The sequence below is a fragment of the Cervus canadensis genome, chromosome 26 (assembly GCF_019320065.1).
Source record: "Cervus canadensis isolate Bull #8, Minnesota chromosome 26, ASM1932006v1, whole genome shotgun sequence".
NCBI lineage: Eukaryota > Metazoa > Chordata > Mammalia > Artiodactyla > Cervidae > Cervus > Cervus canadensis.
In genome coordinates this window covers 50,863,722-50,879,572 of record NC_057411.1, presented here as the reverse complement: position 1 = coordinate 50,879,572, position 15,851 = coordinate 50,863,722, and the positions used below count along the sequence as shown (strand labels likewise).

The 15,851-nt window shown below is 57.5% G+C and overlaps 1 protein-coding gene across 2 annotated transcripts in view; it reads left to right on the top strand.

Annotated features, from left to right (window-relative positions):
• Window positions 1-694: 694 nt before the first annotated feature.
• Window positions 695-15,851, top strand: part of RGS12 (regulator of G protein signaling 12) — a 118,212-nt gene continuing 103,055 nt past the window's right edge. Inside the window, exon 1 of one of the 2 annotated variants that reach the window (XM_043447660.1) lies at window positions 695-785. Coding sequence is in view for 1 of the 2 variants with exons in the window: in XM_043447659.1 (XP_043303594.1) it covers window positions 1,204-1,292 (89 nt within the window). In the remaining variant the exon portion in view is untranslated. Of the gene's footprint in view, window positions 786-848; window positions 1,293-15,851 lie in introns of those variants that run through there. The other variant, XM_043447659.1, reaches the window with a different exon arrangement.

Sequence of the window (15,851 nt, the reverse complement as noted above, 5' to 3'; positions counted from 1 at the left end):
TGTCAACGCGCCTTCGGAAACCGGGTGGAGAGCGTAGGGCGGGAGGGGATACGGGCTGCTAGCGGCGGGGGGCGCAGGGCGTCCACAGCCAGAGCCGAACCCGCCACCGTGCGTGGGTAGCGGAAGTCCCGCCCCAGTTCTGGGGGGGTCCCCGCCCCTCCAGGTCCGCCCCCTTGGGCTCCGTCCCTCGGTTCTTTCCACCTTCCTCCCTGGAAGGGCCGCCCCTCCTGTTGTCCACTGGACGCCCCATCTCCGCTCTGTAGACCGCGCACGCCGGCCGCGTCCTGAGAGCCGCCCACAGCCTTGGAGGCCAAGCCCGCCCCACTCCCTTCCTGAGGTCCTGCTGCTCCCGGCCCCGCCCCCGTCCCTGCCTCAGGTCCCGCCCACCACTCGCACCCTACTCGGTCCCTCCCCTCATTGGTCCAGACACTGACGGCCCCGCCCACCAAGGATGGACCACCCCTTCAAAGGCTCCGCCCCACAACCCCGCCCTCTCTTCGACCCCGCCCATTCAGGTTACCTCCTCTCTAGGCGACCCCGCCCCTCTCCTCGGTCTAGGCCACAACCCCGCCCCCTCTTAGACCCCGCCCCCTTAGGTTACCGCCCCTCTAGGCGACCCCGCCCCTCTCCTCGGCCCCGGCCACAACCCCGCCCCCTCTTAGGCCCCCGCCCACTCAGGTTACCGCCCCTCTCATCGGCCCCGCCCCCTCCCGGCCCCGGGCTACGGCGGCTGCGACCGTTGCGCGCGCTGGCGGAGCGGATCGCAGCCGGAGAGCGAGCGGCGGGTAGGTTGCGGGCCGGGCGCCGGCGCCCCGCCTCCGCTTTCTTTCTTCTGAGGGCGCGCGCTCGCGGCCTCCGCGGCCCGCCCTGCCCGGCCGAGCGGAGGGTGCCGGGGGCGGCCGGCGCCTCGGGGTCCGGCTCATTGGGGCCGCCCGGCCGCCGCCGCCCTCCTTTTGTTCCTCGGCGCGTCTCCGGCCGGGCGGAGGGGCGGCCGCGGGACCCGAAGGCCCAGGATCGAGCCAGGGCCGAGCGCGCGGGGCCTGCGACGCCCACCGACGGCGGGCGCCCCGGGCCGAGTTCTCACCGGCTCCCGAGTTTCCTGTCCGACCTCCCGGGCGGCCGCATTGTCGGATCAGAGGCCGCCTTCGGAGACCCCAGCTCTGGGAGTGCGGCGCCGCGACGCAGCCCTGTGCCCGCTTCCCGATGCGGGCTCCGAGCTGCGGCCCAGGGCAGGGGGTGGGGGACGCTGCGAGGACCCGGAGCTGCGGGCGCAGGCGGGGTGGCCCGGAGCTGTGAGTGCAGGCGGAGTGGTGGCCTGGAGTTGTGGGTGTAGACGGAGTGGCCCGGAGTTGTGGGTGTAGATGGAGTGGCCCGGGGCTGTGGGTGTAGGTGAGCGGAGTGGCCCAGGGCTGTGGGTGTAGGCGGAGTGGCCCGGGGCTGTGGGTGTAGACGAGTGGGCCCAGAGCTGTGGGTGTAGACGAGTGGCCTGGGGCTGTGGGTGTAGACGGGGTGGCCCAGAGTTGTGAGTGTAGATGGAGTGGTGGCCCAGAGCTGTCGGTGTAGACGGACCACAGGGCAGGCCGCCACTCTCTGTGCCTTGGCTTCCCCGTTGCAGGGTTGGGTTTGTAACGGGACCTGCCTGTAACCGTGGGGTCACTCAGGGTTGTGAGTGGATCCGAGTGGTCAGTGTCCATCACTGTCACGTGCTGTGGTTAAAGGGCACCTGTGAGGCCGTGGGACCCGCAGACGGACCGTGAGGCTGGCAGGGAGGGAACTGCTCCTCCGAAGACCCTTCACCCCAGGTCTGAGACGAGCACCTGGATAGGTGGTGGGCAGCGGGCAATGAGCAAGAAGAGAGTTGTTTAAACCCTGCCTTAGGGACTTATCGTTGCAGTGGGACGTTTCATCAGAACGTCCTCCGACCCAGTGGTCTTGAGCCTAGAGGTCCTGGCTGTGGGGTGGGGACGTGGGGCCTGGGCCTCAGGGATGCTCCTCAGATGGGGACAAGCCCATCGCCGAGGTGCCCACCCCGGTGCTGGGTGGTGGAGCGCCTCTGGGAGAGGTGGGCACAGGAGGACCTGGGCTGGCGAGTGGAGCGGACCCGGGGTGGGGTGGGTGGTGGCGTCCTGTGTGGGGTCAGGAGGTGAGCAGCGGGTGCTGGGTGGGCCAGCGCCCCAGGCTCAAGGGCAGGCTGGTTTCCCCCTCTTCTAGGAGGAGGGCATCCAGGAGGAAGGGGCTGGCGGCCAGGCAGAGGAGCAGCTGCAGGCTGGGAGGCCTGGACCGGGTGGCCTTTTTGGAGGAGGCGGCCAGCCTGCAGGGGCATGCGAGGAGGGGGAGGCCGGGAGGTCCAGGCCTCCCACAGCAGAGGAGAGCACGTGCACTTTCTGATTACACTGCCTTTAGACGCTTGCCTTTGTCTGAAGTGGGTCAAGCAAAAGTCAGGATGAAGGAAGAACAGTGTGTCGTTAAGACTCGACACAGGCAGTCCAGCGAGGCCACGGCGTGTTACGTTTTCTCTGAATTTGGTGGAATTCACAGACACAGTTTACTTTCTGATTAGCACCTGTATGAGTTTCCCGTGGCGGCTGTAACCAAGGACCACAGCCTAGTGGCTTAAGAGCAGAAATGGAGGCTGGACGTTCTCTCAGCTAGTGGGGGCACCCTCACGCCCGGCCCGCGCCATCTAGCCCTGGCTCCTGCTTCCCTCTTTCTGTCCTGGCTCCTCGCTCTGCGTCCCTCCCAGGAGGACTCCGGTGGTCACACCTGCGTGTGGAACCCGGGTCCTCTCCCCAGGCAGGCGCTTTAGTGTCATCACACCTGCTAAGGCCCTGTCGTCTGTAAGGTGACGTTCACAGCTCCAGGGCCTCTGGCCTGGTGTCCCTGTGGTCTGCCCTGGCCACTCTTGCAAGGACTGGGGTCTCTCCTGTCGTTGGCTGGGGGGCAGTGTCTCACACCCCCACCGAGGGGGCGCTGCTGCTCCTGCCTCGTGGCGTCCCCGCCCAGCGCTGGAGAAGAGGTCACAGTGGTCCCGGGGAGGAGATGAGCCTGGCTCGGGGTTCTGGCTGGCGGATCGCTCATGTTTACTTTTGGAGGTGGTGGTTACCCACTCCTCTGGCCGTCCGAGAAGAGCTGGAAGCAGGGCCTTCCGTGGTGGTCCAGGGGCTAGGACTGTGCTCTTCCACTGCAGGGGCCTGGGTCCCATCCCTGATCGGGGAGCTAAGATCCTGCACGCTGCTCAGTGCGGCCTACATACATAAATAAGTAATGTAAAAAAAATAAAAGCTGTAGTCAGTCCTCAGAAGTATACTCAAACCATGGGCACGTTCGATTTTAACAAGCACGTTTCCCTGTGGTTTCTGGGGGTTCACCAGATTCAGCCCTGAGACCGTGGACTGAAGACAAAGGAGACGCCCGGCTCGTCCTTCCTGTGCTCTCCCCACCGCCCTCTGTCCCCAGCCCCGTCATCAAATGGTAGCCCACGCGGGTCCTGCCTTGGCTCTTTTTACACACACCGTGCTACGTATATCTCTTTCTCTATGTCTTATTTTTGTCCCTTCCTGTGGTCTTGGCCACCCTTCTAGGACACTTAGATGAGGAGTTAAATCTACTGATTAAAGAGTGAAGACAGCAGGCGCTCTCCTGACCTGCTGGCCGCATCTCCCGGGGCAGGCATCCCAGGCTCCGTCTTCTCAGGCATTTCCGCCGTCTTAGCTGCTGTCTTAAAGTCTGTGTGTTTGATTTCTCTGGAAGGCACAGGGACCCTGGCTCTCCCCTCCGAGGCGGTGATGCTCCCTCGCCCTCCGTTTCCCAGCTCAGTCACTGCACTGCTGGTTACACCAGTGTCTGCTGCCCACCTGTCTGTTCCTCGAACGAGGTGCCTGAGCACAAGCCCTTTCCTGCGCAGGCCTGTGGCTCCCCTCTTTTGGTGGCGTCTGGCTCCCCACCCCGCTCTGTCCTGGCCCCCAAGGGACCTGCGTCCACAGGTATCTGTGCTCAGGACCTCTGTTCCCAGTCTGGGCTCACTCCCAGTTCTGTGGAAGTGCACGCTCATGATAGCCAAGAAACCTCATCTGGAATTTTCCTTTGCTCTTGATTTTGAAGATGGCTTTTCAGTTAACTTTTAGTTTAGCTGGGTATAGAATTCTACCGAGGAGTGTTTTCTCAGAATGTCGAAGCCGCTGCTGTACTGCATGTGGCAATTTCCCGGCTCTGGCGGGAAGCAGATGCCCTAGTGATTCTCTGTGATCTGGCCCCAGGAGGCCCGCAGGAGCATCCCTTGTTCCCTGAGTTCTGAGCCGTCAGAACACAATGACGTGTTCTCATCACTGGTGGGCGAGGCAGCCCCGTGCAGCCCGGGCCTGGTCTTTTTTGTGTCTTCTTCACTTCCTTTCAGTTTTATGTTCTCTCTTGAACTCCGTTTATTTAGAGGCTGGAACTCCGGGGCTGACCTAATCCTCGATCCTCCTCTTGTCGATCTGCTTGATGTTTGCCCTGCTCTTGGGAGGTGGCGCTAGCAGTAAAGAGCCTGCCTGCCAATGCAGGAGATGTAGGAGATGGAGATTCGATCCCTGTGTCAGGAAGATCCCTGGGGGAGGAAATGGCAGCCCACTCCAGTATTCTTGCCTGAAGAATCCCATGGACAGAGGAGCCTGGTGGGTATAGTCCATGGGGTCACAGAGTCTGACACAACTAGTCTCTGGTTCTTCTGCCTTTTTAAAATCCAGCTTGTACATGTGAAAGTTCTCAGTTCATGTATTGTTGAAGCCTAGATTGAAGGATTTTGAGCATTACCTTGCTAGCATATGGAGTGAACACAATTGTATACTAGTGTGAACATTCTCTGGCATTGCCTTTCTTTGGGATTGTAGTGAACACTAACCTTTTCCAGTCCTGTGGCCACTGCTGAGTTTTCCAAATTTGCTGACATACTGAGTACAGCACTTTAACAGCATCATCTTTTAGGATTTTAAATAGCTCAGCTGGAATTCCATGACCCCCACTAGCTTTGTTCGTAGCGATGCTTCCTAAGGCCCACTTGACTATAGATCATATTTGGAACACTCTTGATACTAATCAAAAAGTGTTGATTGTGGAAAACATGTGACCACAGACAGAGCAGACAGAAGAGTACCGTCAGCGCCCAGGTACTCTGCACTCGCCCAGGTACTCTGCACTCGCCTGTGATGGCCTGCCTTTCTGGTCTCACTTTGTTTTCTGTTTGTCCTATTTTTTGCTCTTGTTGCTGCTTTTCCTTTCTTATCTTGTTTTGGGTTAATTGAGTGCATGCGTATCTGTGTGTACTTACACAAAGGGATGCACATGTTTGTATCTATGGGTTCATGTACCAAGTGTGTGTATATCTGTAATAAATACACACATATTTTCTAGTACTGCATCTTAATTCCTGCATTGACTTTTTTGGCTGTACCTCTTTGCATTATTTTTTATTTTATTTTATTTTTTTCCATTTATTTTTATTAGTTGGAGGCTAATTACTTTACAATATTGTAGTGGTTTTTGCCATACATTGACATGAATCAGCCATGGATTTACATGTGCTCCCCATCCTGATCCCCCCTCCCACCTCCCTCCCCACCCCATCCCTCTGGGTCTTCCCAGTGCACCAGCCCTGAGCACTTGTCTCATGCATCCAACCTGGGCTGGTGACCTGTTTCACCCTTGATAGTATACTTGTTTCAATGCTATTTTCTCAGAACATCCCACCCTCGCCTTCTCCCACAGAGTCTATAAGTCTGTTCTGTACATCTGTGTCTCTTTTTCTGTTTTGCATACAGGGTTATTGTTACCATCTTTCTAAATTCCATATATATGCGTTAGTATACTGTATTGGTCTTTATCTTTCTGGCTTACTTCACTCTGTATAATGGGCTCCAGTTTCATCCATCTCATTAGAACTGATTTAAATGAATTCTTTTTAATGGCTGAGTAATATTCCATGGTGTATATGTACCACAGCTTCCTTATCCATTTGTCTGCTGATGGGCATCTAGGTTGCTTCCAAATCCTGGCTATTATAAACTGCATTATTTTTTAGTAGTCTAAAATGCCTATCTTAACTTTTTGCCATCTGTTTAGAGTTAATTTTATAACACTTTAGATAAAATGTAAGAGTTGTGTATTATAATAGTAACAAAAGTCCCATTTGTGCTGCCTTTGAGCTATTTGTTGTCATTTGTCTTACATCTGCTTATGCTCTAAGCCATGAAACACTATTACAGTTTTTGCTTTAAGAAGTCATATGTGTTTTAAAGAGATTAAAAGAAGGAAAATCATATTTTTAAAATGTTTACCCAGTATTCATCATTTCTGTTGTGCTTCCTTCCTTGGGTATAGATTTGACTTTCCATCTGGTATCAGTTTTCTTCAGCATGAAACACTCCGTTAGCATTTCTTGCCTGTTGGTGACAGATTCTCCCAGTTGGGGTTTCTCTGAACTGTGCTCATTTCGTTCCACTTTAAAGGACCGTTTTGCCGGCTTGGAGTCCGGGTTCTCTTCCTGGCCCTCTGACTGGCCCGCCCGTCTTCCGGGGGAGCCAGCCGTCGTGTACCCGCCCCTGTGTTGCCGGCTCTCGTCTGCACCTTTGAATCCCAGCGCTTGGACCGTGATGTCCTTGGGAAGGTTTTCTCTGAATTTATCCTGTGCAGAGTTTGTTGAGCTATAATTTTTTTTTTACCAAATTTGGGGAAGATTTGGTCATGGTTTATTCAGATGCTTTTCCCGCCCCGTTTCTCCTCTCCTCCTGGTGCTTGTATTACATGTTTGTTATTGTCTCCCAGGGCACTCAGGCCTGGTTCTAATTTTAAAATTTTTTGTTTCTTTTTCATCTCTTTTTTCTTCCATCTGCAATCCAAATTAAGTCCATTTCGATGAGTTGTAAAATTTCAATTACTGTAGTTTTTATTTCTAGAGTTTCCACTTGCTTCTTTTTTTTAATAGTTTCCATTTCTCTACTAAAATAGGCCACCTGTTTACTGTGGCTGTATCTCCCGCTAAATCCTTGAACACACTGTATTAGCTGCTTTAAAGTCCTGGCCTGTAATTTCAGCTCTTGGGTTATTTCAGGGTCGGTTCCCCTGGCCTGTTTGTCCCTTGACTGTGGGTCATGCCTTCCTGTTTCTCTGAGCCTCTAGTAGGAGGTTGTGCGCTGGACAGCGCAGATGATCCACAGCAGCGGATCTCTGTTCTGAAGAGCGTTGGTTTCATCCCGGGAGTTGACTTGTGGAGACTCAGATGGCTCCATCGTGGTCTCTGGGGTGCTGGGGCTGCTGGCCCCTCACAGTCTCCCATCCCCGGGGGGCTCAGGGCTCCCCAGGGCCTGGGCAGAGTTTACCCCCAGGTTTTGGGTCCTCCTCTCTCCCTGGCCCCCTCCCGTCTGAGATGCTGCGATGCCCCTCTCTTTACAGCCCCCTGTGTGCCTGACTCGGTTCTGTGCCCGAAGCTGGAGGAGCGTGGCGTCCGGCTAAGCCCCGGACGTGCCCAGACACCACTGCCCTTCCGCACCCCAGGCAGCCCTCTTCCTGCGGGGAGCAGCACCCCCGGTGTCCGCCCGCCCCCCTCGCGCTCAGCCCTTGCGGGTGGTCAGATTTCATATCGTGCCCCCGGCCGAGCCAGGAGGACGTGTGAGTTGCCTTCACCGGGGGACCTGCTGGGCCGGGTGTTGCCCTTGGGGCTGACCTGTTGCTGGTCTGGAGAAGCGGGTAGCCAGGGAGTGACCCACTCTAGCCTAGGAGAAAGCCCTTCTTTAGCCGTCCGGGGCGGGTGGACGCCCGGGGCTGCACTTGCCACGTGCCTGCCTGGGGTGCAGACGGTGCGTAGAGTGCCGTGGCCCTGGGCGCCCCTCACTGCCCCCCTCCGGCGAGGTCACCGAGGGTCAGGAGGGTGTCTCTCCGCTGACCTCTGAGGGGTTGGTCCTGCTGCTGTGGGCCGAGAGACCCAGCCCAGATCACCACCCTGGGTACCCGCTCCTCACCCACCCTGCTGTCCAGCCCAGCCTCAGCAGACTGCCTTTCCATGCCAGTCTCTGTAAAGCCTGGTTAATGCTGAGACTGCTGTGCGGATGAGCTAGGAGAGCGAGTGTGAGACGCCGGGGGCCGTGTGGCCTGCGGGGCGTTGCGGGTGCCCTCAGCCTGGCTGCTCTGAGCTGGTGGGCACCCATGGGCGCATCTGCGTCCAGCCCCTACTTCGTGCCAGCCTGTGGCCCGCCCTGCGAAGCCCTGCCTGGGACACATATTACCTGGAGGTACTTGGGCAGCGTGAGGTGCCCAGACCCCCTTCTGCCCCCGAGGTCTGGAGCCCGGCCCAGAGGGATGGGCAGTGGTGCCAGGCAGCCTGGCTGCTCCACACCGTGGGGGTGAGCAGCGGGGCCAGGGGGAGGCCTCGTTTCCCACGGCCATTGTAACACAGTGCCGCCAGCTGGGGGCCTCGGGTGGAGGTTTATGCAGATGCCCGCCTGGAGGTGTGGGCAGGGCCCGCCTGTGCCCTCCGGAGGCTCCTGGGGGTTGGGGGGGGTCCTCCCGCCTCCCTCGGCTCCGGAGGCTCCTTGTGATTGCGACGCTCCCGCCCCAGTCCCCGCCTCCGTCTTCACAGGGCCTCCCTGGGCCCCCTTCCCTCTGCACCCACCAAGGACACGTCTGATGGCACAGGCCCGTGGTAACCGGCACGGCCTCCTCCTCTCAGAACCCGCCTGCAGGGCCATCTGCAGGGCCCTTTCCACAAGGGGCAGTTCCAGGCTCTGGGCATTCAGACCTCACGACTTTGGAGCCACCATCCGCCCAGCACACCCTGGACCTGGGGCCTGAGGAGCCCCGTGGGGTCGCGGGCAGGGGTGGGTGGGGGCGGAGGAGGGTGGAGACGCGCCTCCTGCCACCTGCCCTGCCGCGGCCGTGCCTCCTGGGTGGGTTCCCGTGGGCACCGGGGACCCCGTGTCTCCCTGAGGGTGCCCGGGAGAGACGCAGGCTGCAGAAGCCTCCCGTCCGCCCCGCTGGAGAAAGCGGAGTCGGGACGCGCGCGCTCGCGGCTTATCCCTCTCGCGTCCTGCAGTGGGTGACTGGATCTGCAGGCGGCGGGCAGTCTCCTGTACGAGGCCTGAAACGGGGCCCTCTTTGTAGTTAGATTCGTCAGATAAAACCTGCTGGGCAATATTTGGGGCCTTCTTTGACTACAGAGATATTTGTTTTTTTATCTGAAATTCAAATTTAACTGAATGTCCTTTATTTTTATTTGCTAAACCCAGTAACTTTATTTATATCCTCCCTTCTCCAGGTTTAAAAACCACAAACAGAAATAAATACAGAGCACAGATAAAAAGGGAGTGTCAAAGAATAATGGGAAGGGAAAATTGAAATGGTTTAACCTCCAGTTAATTTGAAGATTATTGAACCAGATTTTGTTTCTGGAGTCAGAAATAGCCCCGCAGTCCCATCAGCTGTAGACCCTGAAACACTAGCTTTGGCTCATTCTGCTTGCTCTTCCCCAGCCAGTTATGGCCAGGCTGGTGCCCCGAGCCAGCCAGGAGCTGGTGGGTGGGGTCTGCCCGCCGAAGGCAGGAGTAGGTCGGCACCCGCTTCTGGACCCGCCTCCCACTCAGGCCTGGCTGTGGGGGGCCGGGTGGGAGCGAGGGGGCTCCTGGTTAGTGTGGTGCTTCTGGACAGTCAGGGCTTCTGGGTTCATGGCCTCCGTGCGTCCTGACCTTGTGGCACGTGGACCCGAGCTGATGTTTTTGCTGCTGCTTACGACTGTCACGTGGGTGGGCGGGCTTGAGGGGGTCTCGGAGGAACGGGGCAGGCTGAGCCAAGGAGTGGCAGAGGGAGGTGGGGGGTAGGTTCCGGAAAGAGCGGTTTTTCAAATGGGCTCAGGGCTGCGGGGCCTCCTGTGTCCCCACGTCTGGGTGTGGTCACATCGGCCTGTTGTCCTCAGGGCGGCCGGCCCCGGAGGGCGGGCCGCCACTGGTCACCTGATTGCACCCTTCCGCCTAGTGCTGCCGCAGGGGCCCCCGGCCGGCTCCTGGGTGGGCGAGTGAGTGAGCGAGCAGGACGGCCATGGGTGCTGACGCTGGGTCTGCTCGGCTGGCACTGCGGCCTGGGCGGCGCCTGGGAGCATCTGGGGGGACAGGGTGGTGTGGGGCGGGGCCCGCAGGTGTGGGCTCCTGCAGCTGCCAGCAGCCCCGACCCGGCCTGCCCCACCTGTCCCTGCCCCCACCTCGGCTGGGATCAGCCCTGCCTGGATGTCTGGCTGCCTGCCTTTAATTGAGACCTTTGTGAAATTCCTTCGTGTGTAGAGAGTGTTTTCGTTGTGACAGGATTCAAAGACTTACTCCAGAGTGCACGCATCCCAGTGTCTCCATCATGCCCAGCACACTGGAGTGCGATGCCCAGTGCTAGCAGAGGGTCCCTGGTCTGCAGTGATACCCGGGTGCTCGGAGCATGATGCTCAGGGGTAGCAGAGGGTCCCTGGTCCGCAGTGATACCCGGGTGCTCGGGAGCGCGATGCTCAGGGGTAGCAGAGCGTCCCTGGTCCGCAGTGACGCCTGTGTGCTCAGGAGCGGTCTCTATGACACGGACGTCTGGCCGCAGCATGGGGTCTTCGTGTCCTCTGAGCTGCAGGGGTCTGGCCCCTCAGTGCCTGTGCCAGCCCAACTGAGGGCACCTGCTCATTGGAGGTCTTAAGCTTAAAAAATAATTGTTTTTTAACTTAAATTTTTTGTTGTGGCACAGTTGATTTGCAGTGTTTTACACTTTTATTTTTTTCTTGTAGATGAGACAGCACAAACATTTTCTTCTCTTCATTGGTTATCATGTGGATTTTTCACAATGTAAACTTTATATAGCATCAGAATCACTCAGAAAGATGTAATACAGTAATAAATCTGAGCCAGTAACACAGACCTTTGTGATTTAAAAGTGTCTTTTCTGCTAAGTCTAGACTCTCTTCTCCACTTGGAGGAAAGGCAGAGGGCTGGCGTAGCAGGGGTGCCGGGGACGGTGATGAAATATTCAGGCCGCCCGGGAGGTGTCCGGTTCCCGGGGCCCTTCTGCTCTGCGCGCTTTGGGTGCTTGCGGGCTTGGTGGTCTCCCTCCCTCTGTAGCTGAGCCGCGCTCGCCCGTCCCACAGAGGGAAGAGAGAGCGCAGAGTGTAAGACAGACACCCTGCGATGTCGTCTCGTGGAGCTGGATGAGTTCAAAGCTGGTGTCTTAGCGTCTCTGTAGGCGGTAAGTATGGCATCAGCATCGCTGTACGTCTTCAACTTGACATTATTTTTGGAATTCCATGTCCTTTAACTTTATTAGACCATGAGTAATAATTGTGTTTACATTTTCCTGAGGTGTTTTGTATTCTTAGGTCTGCCAGTCTTTCATTTCCTCTCTCTCATTTTTTCTTCTCTTTCCTAGTTGTCTATATTTGCTGTGCCTCCTAATTCCAAGAGCCACTTCACTGTTTCGCATTTTTTTTTTTTTAATTTGAGGGATAATTGCTTTAGAGAATCTTGTTGTTTTCTGCCAAGTACCGTCATGAATCAGCCATAGGTACACACACACGCCTCCATCCCTCATGGACATGTGGCTGCCTCGCTGTGACCTGGCTCTTGCTGAGCGGAGATGGACGTGCCCTCCAAGGACAGAGCCAGACCATCCACTCCGTGTCTCTGCAGCCTGGCCTCTTGGTGTCTCTGGGCTTAAAGTGTTAAACCCTTAAAAACTGACATTTAAAAACAAACCCCAGGAAAAACTCTGCATAATAACCAAATGCAAAGCTGGAACGTTTTATATGTTGTACTCCATTCAGTCCATCATAAATTATTCAACAACCATGCATCCCAATAATCTGGGGAGCTGCTGACCTGCTTCCTGAACTTAATGTTCAAACGTGGGAGATGACGCTCCCTAGGAATTGAGACAGGCTGTTTGAGAAGCAGGTGGATAATTTTTGTTCGCAGGAATGCTTCAGGGGAGGTCAGCGTCCACACCGGCATCTGCTTCCATGCTAATGTGAAAAGGGGGGGCAGCCAGGGTCTGGTTAAGAGCCCAAACTGAAGTCAGTCCACCCGAGTTGAATCCTAACTCTTGTCTTTGGTCATGGTTGTAGGCAAGGAGCCCGAGCCTCGGTTTCTTCTTCTGTGAAATGGGACCGTCACACACCGATTGAGCAGGTTGTCATCCGATAGTAATCATTTTTATTAGGTGATTTCCCCCATTTCCAGTCAGTTTGTCTCTGGTTTATGCAGCATGATTCCCTTAATCAGCTCATCGCAGATTAGATTTGAGGGAAAAATGCTTAATCAATGCATTGCTGCTTAGAAATCAACATCATGCTGTTTTGTGTGTGTTTGCAGCAGGAATGGGGACAAATAAAGTGACAGCGTTCATGTATTGGATTCAGTTCAGTCGCTCAGTCGTGTCTGACTCTGCGACCTCATGGACTGCAGCACGCCAGGCCTCCCTGTCCATCACCAACTCCCGGAGCTTGCTCAAACTCATGTCCATTGAGTTGGTGATGCCATCCAACCATCTCATCCTCCGTCGTCCCCTTCTCCTCCTGCCCCTCTATCTTTCCCAGCATTAGGGTCTTTCCCAATGAGTCAGCTCTTCGCATCAGGTGGCCAAAGTATTGGAGCTTCAGCTTCAGCATTAGTCCTTCCAATGAATATTCAGGGTTGATTTCCTTTAGGATGGACTGGTTGGATCTCCTTGCAGTCCAAGGGACTCTCAAGAGTCTTCTCCAACACCACAGTTCAAAAGCATCAATTCTTTGGCGCTCAGCTTTCTTTATGGTCCATCTTTCACATCCGTACATGACTACTGGAAAAACCATAGCTTTGACTAGATGGACCTTTGTTGGCAAAGTAATGTCTCTGCTTTTCAATATGCTATCTAGGTTGGACATACCTTTTCTTCCAGGGAGCAAGTGTCTTTTAATTTCATGGCTGCAGTCACCATCTGCAGTGATTTTGGAGCCCCCCCCAAAATAAAGTCTGTCACTTTCTCCACTGTTTCTCCATCTATTTGCCATGAAGTGATGGGACCGGATGTCATGATCTTAGTTTTCTGAATGTTGAGCTTTAAGCCAACTTTTTCACTCTCCCTTAGTTCTTCACTTTCTGCCATAAGGGTGGTGTCATCTGCATATCTGAGATTATTGAGATTTCTCCCAGCAATCTTGATTCCAGCTTGTGCTTCATCCAGCCAAGCGTTTCTCATGATGTACTCTGCATATAAGTTAAATAAGCAGGGTGACAATATACAGCCTTGAGTACTCCTTTCCTGATTTGGAATTAGGTAGCACGTTAGTTACTGGATTCAGTAGCACATCAGTTATTGCTGTCGAGTGACAGACCACCCCGAAGAGACTAGTGTTTCCGGCCTCCCAGTCCCTTTGGTCAGGAGCCCGCTGCCGCTGAGCTGGCTCCTCCATGCCGGGTCTCTCGAGGTTGGCGTCGGGGTGACGGCCGGTGCGGTGCAGAGCACCAGGCTCACCGTCACGATGCTTGGTGGCCTCAGAGCATCCACATCCCGGGTCACTCGTGTGACCTTGCTGGCTGGCGCCAGAGGCCTTCTTTGCTGCGTGGGCGGCTTCTAAGGGCAGCTCACCGCCTGGCAGCTGACCTTCCTCGGAGCAGGTAAGGGAGGGGTGAGCAGGGGAGCCTTTGAAAGCAACCTCTCCTCATGTCTGCGTGTTCTGTTGGTTTGAAGGGGGCCCTCGTGGAGCCTGCCCTCCGGGGAGGGGCCTGCCAAGAGCTGGCGACCACGGGCAGGATCACTGGGGCCTCTGGGAGGCCTGTGTCTGTGTCCAGCCTGCGGCCTCAGTGACATCCCTCCCACAGGCAAGACCCACGCCCCCCACGACTCTGCAGGAGGCTCCCCAGCGGTGGTTCCTTGAGTGCCGCTCCGGGCCTGCCCCTCCTCTCCATCGCAGGCCTGAACTGAGGAGACCGGTGCTCAGCCCTGCCCCTCAGCAGGAAGGCTGTGCTGGGACAGACACGGGATGACCCCGTAGACGCTCCTCAGAAGCAACATGCGGGCGTCCCGGGCACAGCCCCGACGTGCTGGAAGCTCCCGGATCCAGAAGTCCGGGGGCGCTGGCTCTCGCTCCGCCTTCCCGCTTCACGAGGATCGCACACGTCTGCGGTTGAGTTGCTTTCTCAGCCTGCCTCCTGCCAGTAGAATTTGGGGGGGCCGGCCCCCAGGTTTCATTTTGTCCTCCCTATGATTCAGCTCTCGCTGGCCGGGTTTCCACTGACCGCGCTTTCTTGAGACCTTTGGGGGCCTCCTGTGAAGCCTCCGTGGTGTTCTTCCCAGCAGAGGAGGGCCGTCGCTCCTAGCTCGCTGAGACCAGCCCTCCTCTGCCGTGGCTCCTGCCGGTGAGGGACAGTGAGCCCATCTTTTACACCTCTCCCCACACACAGCGGCTTTCACCGGACAACCACCCCCACCCCCCAGCCCCCAGGGAAGGGACGCTGTCCTGCACAGAGACGGGGGTGGGGGTGAGCAGCTGGGACGCCAGGGCCTGTGGGGGGCCAGGGGCAGAAGGGCCAGGATGAATTAGGAGGCAGCCTGGCGAGAGGGGTGGGCTTGCCCAGGGTGGGGGGGGGTGCCCAGCCCCGCCGCGGGAGGGGCGCGCCTGCGTGAAGCGAGCCCGCAGCTCGGGGTCCCATCTCTCCACTGTGACCTGGACTCAGGTTAATGGATTTCAGCTTGAGGCTTTCCCTGTGCGTCGCGTGTGAACGTCCGACCCTGTACACTCCTCCGCGGGTTCCCGGCCTGTGATCTGACACCTCCTGCCGGGGTCGTCCCCTGGATAGGAGCGGGTCAGCCTGCTCTGGCCCTTGAGCCTCAGGACATCCCTCGGGGTCCAGGTCAGGACTCGGAAGAGGCAGGTGATCTGAGCAGAGAGGGGCGCGTGGCCCTGGCCACCCGCTGCGCCCCCGCGGCCCCCGTGGCTCTCGTTTGGATGTTTGCAGGGACCCCGGGGCGGGAGGCTCCACGAGGCCCACCTGCCTGCGTGGCTGGCCCGGCAGCCGTCGTTGGAGGTGGGCTGGCTCGGGGCACCGGGGTGATGAGGCACTGGGGTCTGGGGACAGGGAGTGAGGTGGGCTGCCGCTTCCCTCTCGGGGGTCTGGGAACGTGCCCGAGCGGACTTTCTCCAGTTTTCTCCCGTGTGGCGCCCGCCGCTCCCTGCGCCTCCTTTCTGAGTGGCGCTGGTCCAGACCGCGGTTGACGGACGTGAGGGGGCGCCCCACCCCCTGCCCTGGCACCTGCTTTCCTTCGACCAGGGCGGGGGTCTTGCTGAGGCCTCACGCCCTTGCCGGTCCCCTTCCCAGGGCACGCAGTGTCTCCTGAGACCCCCCAGCAGGGCGGTTTCCCGAGCCTCGGTGGGGCAGGACTGACCCGGGGCTGGAGAGAAGCTGCCTTCCTTTGTGTACGACTGGGGGCTGGGTGTGGCTGAGGATGGGCCTGTGTATCAAAAACTCTGGGTCCTTTTCAGTCAGCTGTTTTCCTCACGGCAAAGGCCATATCTGTTCTTTGTAGAAAACCTAGCCTCTGTGGACTGAAGTCATTAAACCTAACACTGAGTCCTGGACGGCTCCCGACTCCGCGGGGGCTCCCTGCGCATTTCCTCCGGCTCCAGGGGACACAGGGCCTGGACGCAGAGACCTCCTGCTGCACCCGCACATCCCACACCCGCACATCCCCACACCTGCACATCCCACACCCGCACATCCCCACACCCGCACATTCCCACACCCGCACATCTCACGCCTGCACTTCCCCACACCCGCACATCCCACGCCTGCACATCCCCACACCCGCACATCCCACACCCGCACATCCCCACA